General features: G+C 37.5%; 1 protein-coding gene across 1 annotated transcript; it reads left to right on the top strand.

Annotated features, from left to right (window-relative positions):
* Positions 1–3,870: 3,870 nt before the first annotated feature.
* Positions 3,871–9,244, top strand: LOC146161255 (lysosomal phospholipase A and acyltransferase-like). The gene is made up of 7 exons (XM_083384295.1): positions 3,871–4,107; positions 4,802–4,955; positions 5,142–5,260; positions 5,524–5,628; positions 5,894–6,121; positions 7,242–7,543; positions 8,028–9,244. Exons 1-7 carry the CDS (start codon positions 3,951–3,953, stop codon positions 8,247–8,249), a joined length of 1,287 nt encoding a protein of 428 aa, XP_083240421.1. The 5' UTR covers positions 3,871–3,950; the 3' UTR covers positions 8,250–9,244.
* Positions 9,245–9,272: the final 28 nt, after the last annotated feature.

Below are 9,272 nucleotides of genomic sequence, written 5' to 3'. Positions count from 1 at the left end.
CTTTCTTCCTATCGGTTTTGTTATGTTGTAAAATGTTGAAGACGCTATGGGAATTGGAGACTTAATTTCAGGCAGCGCTTCAAGCGCACCAGTGAAATTTTTCGGTTTAATGTGATTTTTAGGCTTCGAAGCTTAGATATAAGTCGTCGTGGATTACTTGGTTTGCCAAGGCTTGCTGGCGACCGTTTAAACATTAGAGGAAGTTAGATGCTTTATGAGAGCTGATACCAGTAGACAATTTAGAGGTTTGCTAACCTTCATCGATGTTTTGATTGTGACCGGTGTCCCAAGTTTGGAGTGACATCCAGCAGCAGCAAGTATTTCTGTGTTGGATGATTTCCCAAGATTTGCAAGGGAGGACAATCTATCCTCTGTGTCCTCTCATTTGTTAAAGCCTGTCTTCTGTGCCATCGCTATGCGTCCACTTTTAGTTCCTCTTCGTAATACCGATTCAATCCTCTTCAGTCGGGGATTGACGGACGCTTTCTTCCTTTGGTAGTTTGTTAAGGGCTTTCATAACATCCGGAAATGTACTTTTTCTCGGTGTGCCCCCAAGATTTGAAGGAAAGGAAGATTTGTTCTATGTTGAATTTTTATGATCTGCCTTCTTCGCGATTCGCTGTACATCCACATTGCCCTGTCCTGCCCACCTCCTTCTCATAGAATCGCCTTGAATCGTTGTAGCGCGCTACTGTTTATGTGCGCCATAGATTGGTCATTCCTGCTTTATTCATCGCACTGGGAAACAGTTCGTTGATTCCATTTATATAGCGTACCTTTATGATTCTGTCATAGTCTATCTCACGGGTGCCCAAACTACTGCCAGCGCCCTAATGATTGCCCCCAATATGCACAAAATACAGTTGAAATGCTGTCGGATACAATTCTAAACTAAATTTTGATGAAATTATAAGCTGAACGAATATTTTGATAAAGCTCTATTCTTTTCTTTAACAATTATTTCGTTTAATCAATTTAATAAAGTTTGACACAAAATTTTATATCCGACCCTCGATCGTCAATACTTGGACTTATCAAGCCCTTATGAAGAAAGTTATGTGACCCATGGTCCATGTAGTCTTCATGTTTAAATGTGGCATATCTCAGTTGGGATTAGGGTTCGGTTTGAACATACTTCAGATTTATAAACATATAGTAGGCAACGTAGGGTTAGATTTATAGAAAAAAAAGCATGCAACTAAGCCACAATTAAAGGGTAGGGCACATAGCCAAAAACGTTTCATTTTATTTTTACTCTCTCGCGTCGTTTGAAGTGCAGGTTCTTTAATGTGAGCGTACAGCATTTATCAAAATAACAACATACAAAATTTATTATATTTGGTAATTTATAACTCATTTACCTTTGCACGAGGAAACATCTACCCTTGAAGAGTATAATGAACACCATCACACTGAGCTGACGAACAGCAAAATGCTGTTAAAAGCCATGTTGGTCTTTAGTTCTTTCGCTGTATAAGGAACCACTGAATAGAAACATTTCTGCAAAGCCTGAAAATCCTTCGAATGATGCTTTGGTTCGATTTCGAACTTAACGGCGAACAATCCATTGAAGGGTGCAAGTAGTTTTGAGTCCATGCGAAAAAAAACATACTTTCGCTTCTGCCTTCTGCCATTACCTTTTGTCGTTTACGACAAAAAGCATTCAACAAATGTGTAAAAATATTAAAAAATATTTGCTTTACTAAAAGGCCATTGTTTTACGTCGCTTATTACGTAACAGAATCTTTGAAAAACTTGCCTAAATCGAATAAACTTTTTGATAAATGTAACCTAACAAATATAATACTATAACACCAAATCGTCTTCAATACCGTAATTAAACAATTCAAATTTCACGTTCAATTCACAAATGTGGTTAAACATGGGGTATTGTTGATTGAAAGATTAAAAGTAATCAGACATGAAGTTGTGCGCTGCATTCAAAAACCTGTCATATGTTATGTTTTAAATTGACATTTTGTATTTAACACTGACTGGTTAGTACTATATAATGAACTTATTCTTGCTTATATATTTTCCTTTTATAACAGGCCGGTCATGTTTGTCTGTCCCTCTATAGTCTGCCATTGTCTTTCATTCTAGTTCTACCCCCGATTAATCGAGTAGTGAACGCACTGTAATAATTACTGGCATATTGGGTTGTAATACTTTTCGGTCGTACGATCCTCGGTTGTGACCCCAGTAAACTCTACTATGGGGCGCGCAGGGTAAGATCCAGAAGATTCGAGGAAACGTGAAAAAAGTCCAAAGATGGCGTCACGAAGTTACGCCATGCCCTGAAAAACATGTTATCCAATCAGAAAAAAGCGCCTGTTGTATTGTTTAAGACAAGTTGACAAAACCTTCGCTTTTGATGATGCAAAGAATAACACGTTTTTATTTCATTTACGTAGTTTCCTTGAGTCCCGTCGTGTTTTACAATATTAACTTGAGATAACGTTTTCAGCTCAAAAAAAAGATTTCTCTCGTTATTATATTTTTTGTTATTAAAACCAAAAGACTTAGTGCGTTAGTTGCTTAAGCTTTTAACAAGACTTTTACGCGAGACGTTGTATTTATTTCCCAAAAAAATACAATAGCCATTGAACATGCTGAATTGCCGGTTTAAAACAGATTTTGCAACAAATTGCCCTACGAGACCTACCTTCTTGATTGTTATTGCAAACATTGCGCCCGAAAAATGGCAACAGAACCTCACATTTAATGAGGCAAGGTGTGAGTTATGTAGCCCCAGCCTACTATCAGTGTAAAACTAAAAAAAAATTCAAGCTCCGCGCGAAACTTCTGCTGTGTTCCACTTTTGTTAACTTTATTAGCACAAAGTCTCTTTGAGTGCCATTGCATGCTTTCAAGTGATCGAAGGTATAGCAACCCTATTTAACTATAATTTTGCTAACTTATAGATAAACTATAAAAGTCATAATTGGATAACAGGGGGACTCAAACTTTTTTGCGCGAATCCATAATGTTTTTGCAATATTGCCGTTGTATTGTGTGTCGTCACATCTTTTGAAACGCGATAACACAAAGTTTAAGTTTGCGCTTGACACTTTTATTTGCGCTCGACATCACAGTCTTACAACAGCTGAGTAAATGCTATCACAAAACGTGCACGAGCAATTTGTTGTGTGCCCAATGCAAAAAGCCTTCTGAATTTACAGTTTAGCGCCAATTCAACCAATTAAACTTAATTTTTTTTCGACAACAAACTTCACTATTATCAGGTTGTCTTAGTGATATTTAATTGAAAATGCCGAATTGCTTTTTGCAGGCATACAGGGGGGCGCAAGGCACAGGAAAATTACCAAAGGTGTCGAAAACTATTTACAATTTCTGTAGGGTGCCGCAACGGCGCAACCAATAAGGTTGGGAACCACTGCTTTTGTTTCGATAGTGCTCAGGTCGTGATAATTCTATGGTCAAAAACAAACAAAGCATTGATGAGCCGCGATTGGATGCTGACAAATAGGCTGGTCAGACCGTTTTCATTCAAGCGTGGCGCGAAAGGTTACTCTTGGTCATCAGAGAAAGGAAAAGCGTACAGAGAGAGAGGTTATTACTGTTCATTTCTTTCAGTAAGTCAACAAACCGAAGAAATGCGTTTGCTTTTTTCTGCCATTCTTTTCATCCGAGGCAGATGTTTACATGGTTACGAAAAAGTTATATAACAAATTTAAAACTCAGTGTTAAGAGAATCAGGCAACCTTAGAAATAAAGTTTGTGAGAAAGTATAACTATTTAGATGTTGTTTTGTTTTTTTATAGCTAGGTGATTGTGTTAATGAGATAATGAGGTATTACACAATCTTTGAAGTGGTATTATTTTGATGAGAATCTTTACTTTCAAAACAAAAATTGTTTTCTGTTTTTAAGGTTATTTTAGGACGCCAGTTAAGTTTGACATTTTGAAAAAATAAATACCAAAAATTAATGGCAAGAGAGATTGCAATTTGTTTCTTTTTTACACTTTTCCTGCAATGTTTGTTTTTGATCACTGATCAAACTAGAATCTTTGAAAAGCCTCCATATTGGAAAAATGTTGTGTGCAAGTCTCCTGATTGTTATCACCGCAAACCTGTTGTGATGGGTATGTATAAGTTTGATTTATTCATAAGCAAGATATTTTAAAAATTGTCGCTAGTCTAGATCAAACAATTATTAAATCAACGCACAATATTTGATTAGGTACAACTAATTTATGGAATGATGAATGGTCGGAGTGGTCGGAACGCTCACAGTTGACCCACCTTCACCCAAACGCTAACCCCCACCCTAACTCAAATATTGTGCGTTGGTTTAATAATTGTTTTAACGGGGTAACACTTAAATTAGTGAGTGTTCCGACCATTCCGTAAATTAGTATTACCCAGTTAGCGTTTGGGTGTGGGTGAGTCAAGTATTGATATATTTGTATTTATTACTATTCTTGACCTACCCAAACCAAACAGCCAACCCACGCCCTAACCCAAATAATAATGTGCATTTGGATAGGATTCTAGACCAGCCAAAAAATTCTCTAAACCGGATTTGCAGGGGGATGTATTTCCCAAAAAATAAATATTTTGGTTAGGGGTGGGCCTTCTTTAAAGCTACTTAACATAAAGTAAGTTTTTTAATTTTGCAATTTTTACCGGTGGTTGTACTGTGATATGACACTAAACAACAATATTTAGCAATACGTCTGAACTGCAGCAAACTAATTACATGGACTATATAAATGTATATGTCTTACATATTTAACCAGTTTATTCCATCAATTGATTTATTCTTATGCTTTGCAGTGCCAGGAGTTCTTGGAACCCAGCTTTTAGCAAAACTGGATAAGCCTAGTGTTACTCATTTTTATTGTGCAAAGCATGCTGATTGGTTCAGCCTCTGGTTGAATCTTGAAGAACTATTACCAGATGTTGTTGACTGTTGGCTTGACAACCTAAGGTACAAATTATTATTTGGCTTGAAGGTTTATACAGGAAATTTTAAAGGTGTAACTGGGTAAAAGTTGGTGTTTCTACCTTCCCTTGACTAAAAACACTATATTCTTAGGCTTTAACCTTTGCTACACTTTTCAAATAGAAATATATTGTAAACAAGGTTTTAAAAAAACAATTTATTGTTTTTTAGAATGTTATACAACACAACCACAAGACAAGTTACGAACAACATAGGCGTACAAACACGTGTTCCAAAGTTTGGTTCCACAGAAGGTTTTGAGTATCTCGACACTAATCATTATGAAGTTGGTAGGTTGTTTCACAAATACTTTGTTAGACATGGTTCTGTTAGTATCATGTTGTTCTAGGTTTCAAAATAAATTTCAATATCGTTCATAATATGCTTTATGTTAAATGATATAAAATAGACATAAAGATATCTGTGTTTTTGTTTGTACACCTAATGCTAAGCCTAATTATATGGTCTTATAACATAAAAATGTCTGATTGTTTCACTTTGTAGACCGATATAGACTCAAGTTATGTAAATTTGCAACCTAATTTTTTTCTAGGAAGCGATTACTTTGCACCACTGGTAAACTACCATATCAAGAAGTTGGGATACAAAAGAGAAGTAGACTTGTGGGGAGCACCGTTTGACTGGCGTCTTGCACCTGGTTAGTTAATGTTAAGTTTAAAGGGTAGCTGGTTTAATGTACAAACAATCGATTTTAACTGGAAAATATACAGTTTAGACATCTTATGAATTTTCAACAAATATTAAAAAAAGTTGTTTATATAAAAAAATGTTAACACTTAAAGTGTTAAATTTATATTTTTCTTAGTATCAAAGTGCACTAAGTATTATTTTCTACTAAACTACGATATGCTTGTTGATTTATTGTGAAAATCATTTTTTTATTGCAAAAACCATTGTTTTAGCTCAGCATGAAATCTTCTTAAAGAATCTGACGCTCTTGGTAGAAACGGCGTACCAAGCAAATAACAATCAGAAAGTGGTCATTATGGGCCATAGCATGGGAAACATGTTCATCTACTATTGGCTGAAAAAACAACCCGAACAATGGAAGAACAAGTTTATAGATAGTTTTGTATCAATTTGTGGACCCTACCTTGGCTCTGTGAAATCTATCAAGGCAGTTACATCAGGTTTGTCACAGTGCTTTACTTACTATTTTTTGTATAAACAATTGTTTCGTAACCTTTTTTACCTCGTGGTACACCTCTAGACCTCTAAAAATGTGGCTGCACACCTGATAAGTGATGCCAGTTATGAATATTTAGTTATACCGGAGTTTCTTATGATTTGCTTTAAAAAGCTTTATTACACAGCCTACACAGGCCATAGTTGTGCATCTTAACCACCGTGGGCAATTATAAAACATAAGTGCCTTATGTTTTTGAATATTACTTCTTTTCCCCACTGAACACCTAGCAACCTTTCATGGCGTTCCTGTTGAAAAGCACTGGTTTAAACTGTAAACAAACAGTTTTTGATTTAAACTTTAGTCAACTAAAGTCACCTGTTGGTGATTTGTAACTGCTTTCTACTGGATTTCAAATAGCATATTTTAGTTTAAAACTGATTGGCTATATCATTTTTTTTGTGGCAATGATTTATTATAATTTAAAATGGTAAGTACTGGGATGAACCAGGCCTTTGGCCAAATAAGTCCACAATAGCGCTTGCATATGACTTGTTTCCCACCAATACAAGATCTACATAGCGGCACTTTATAGTATTATGCAATAAAAAATAAATAAATATGTATGTATATAATACATTATATGTATATAACACATATATAAATTAAACACATATATATAAAGTAATAATTATAAAGCGTTTATCATTGTGTTTTATCATTTTCGGTTCGATGTAAAACTAAAAACTTTCCATTCGCCGATCCCTTATCACTGCTTCGAGAACCCCAAACTTTGATTACCCCTGGTCCAACGCATTTTGTAAACCGACGAACAGTGTTTTTTTTAAGGTGTTTTGGGAATTTCTCCAGCAGTTTCCCAAAATTTGGACATAGACACAGTGTTCCAAAATTTTGGGAATGCGTCTGTTTTGTTGCATGAGATAGAACCTGAAAAATTTGTTCTGTGATTGTGCACTGCCAGTAGCCTAATAAATAATTCGTTTAAGCAAATATGGCTATTTTTGGTATTTAAATAAAACACTTGCGGTCTCTTAAAACTACTTAGCGGTCACCAAAACCAAACCTTAAAAACACCCTGCACTCGAATGTGACGCTTTTTGCAGGCGAGACGGAGGGTCACGACTGGGCGCTGCCTCGACTCAAGCTGCGCGACGCTGTGCGGACCGCTCCTGCCTTCCCCTTCATGTTCCCGCGTCCGAACCTCTGGCCCAAGGACAAGCAAACGATCGTTGTGACCGTTGAGCGCAACTTCACCGTGTTCGACTACCCGGAGCTCTTCAAACGCATCGGATGCAAATGGTGCCTGGACCTTTGGCTTGACAACGGCAAGACCCTGGGCGCGGTGTCCGAGGCGCCGTCTGTTCCCGTCCACTGCATTTACTCGTCACAGGTGCCAACTGCCGAGGTAAGCATTGGCCGAACGAATTTTGGTGGTATTTTTGTAGATTCTGGTCGTTTTATATGTCAATTTTTTACCGAAACTGTGCCCAGGTTTTTTTATAGATTGCCTGTTAACGGTGGTTTGTTGATGTTGTTGGTGGCGGTGCGGAAATGACGGGGTTTTGGCGAAACTTGCTGCGATTACTGACGAATCAAGGTCGCTTTTATATTTAAAGCTTGTCTTGGTTTGCGGCGCCTTTTTTGTTTGCATCGTATGACGTTTAGGGATTTTTTTCACGAATAAAATATTTCGGCTAAATCCCAGTAAAAAATTACGTAAATTGCCTTAATAAACTCCCGTCAAGTCGTATCCAAATCGCTTATTTGCAAAAAAATATTCGGGAAGATCTTCTTGTAATAAATCGAGTTTGCTTGGACAACGCGATCAGCCAAAATTTTTCATCACATATTAACCTAAAAAAAATTAAAAAAAAAAAAAATTTGAACAGACGCTCCTGTACGACGAGGACATGTTCCCCGACCAGTCTCCCAGTCTGGTGGACGGCAGCGGCGACGGCACGGTTAACATTTGGAGCGGCTCGGCCTGTCTCCAGTGGCGCCAGGGCCAGACGCAGCCGGTTCACGACGTCGAACTTCCCGGCAACTCGCACGTCAAGATCCTCTGGAACTCGACTTTGCACGAGTACATCAAGGGCGTCGTGCTCACGTGACCCAGTGACCAGGTGCCCAAAGTCGTTTTCGCTCCGTTGTTTCCTTTTTTTGTTCGTTCTCTCGCTTTTAGCCTTAATTTCTCTTCGCTATAAACGCCGCGGTCGCTCGGTTGGAAATTGCGAATACCTCACTTTGCGAACACATATAACTACACAAGTGGAATATTTTTCAAAAAAATCTAACTGATGACGACCTGTAATTAGGGTGCTGCTGATTACGGTAAGATGATTACGTATAGTTAAGTTTTTATCTTCCTTAATGTGTTTAAAGTGTGTTTTTCATGTTATCGATTTCTTTTGCGCACTGCCGCGCAAAACACACTCTACAAAGCCGGCCTTGGGAATGTGAAAATCATTCACTTACGTAACACAACCCAGAGTCGTAACGTTCATACAAATATTGAAATCGACGCTATGTGGATTTAAGCACTTTTTTCACCGACACAAACCCTATTTAACGTGTACTGTACATACGTTAGTATAGTTTTATTGTCTGATTAGTAGAAAAGCAATTACTTTTGTACAGGGATCGAAAATCGTCGTAAGGCCGTCTTTGCACTCTTGCGGTCAACCGATAATCATTTTCGTTTAATTCCACAGACGTTCATTCGTTTTATGCAATTGTTTTCTCTTTGTTTGGTGCGTCAGGTGTTATCTAGCCGCTTTGTTTGGAATTCGTCACACCGGCGCACCAACATTTTGCGCTTAACTGTGTTCTTTTGTTGCGAATTCAAGATGTGCGCGCGCCTGTCACAAGGAGAAAGGGCTTTAATTGCAGCCCGAATCGTCACCGAAGATATCATTAGATTCTCTTTTTTAAATGATAGGGCGTCGTTTTGTTTGTTTGGGGTTTTGAGGATTTTTCTCTGTCTCTCGAGTTTTACAGCCTGGTGCGTTGAGTATATATTTTAATCATATGCTTTTGCGCTGTGTGCGAATCTCGTTTATTGCAAACGATACCCCGTTGAAATCCCCATTGTATAATAAATCGTCAATTACAATTTTGTCGATTTAATGTGAGTT

Source organism: Ascidiella aspersa, chromosome 3 (genome assembly GCF_963924565.1).
Source record: "Ascidiella aspersa chromosome 3, kaAscAspe10.2, whole genome shotgun sequence".
In the NCBI taxonomy this organism is placed as follows: Eukaryota; Metazoa; Chordata; class Ascidiacea; order Phlebobranchia; family Ascidiidae; genus Ascidiella; species Ascidiella aspersa.
The sequence above is the reverse complement of the archived record's forward strand: the minus strand, read 5'-3'. Positions and strand labels throughout refer to the sequence as shown.

What these genes read in the sequence shown, in the direction of transcription:
- LOC146161255 (XM_083384295.1), top strand. Translation starts at nt 3,951, where the DNA reads ATGGCAAGAGAGATTGCAATTTGTTTCTTTTTTACACTTTTCCTGCAA. An exon ending in TGTTGGCTTGACAACCTAAG is followed by an intron (nt 4,956 to 5,141) that starts GTACAAATTATT and finishes ATTGTTTTTTAG; the next exon opens with AATGTTATACAACACAACCA. An exon ending in CACTAATCATTATGAAGTTG is followed by an intron (nt 5,261 to 5,523) that starts GTAGGTTGTTTC and finishes ATTTTTTTCTAG; the next exon opens with GAAGCGATTACTTTGCACCA.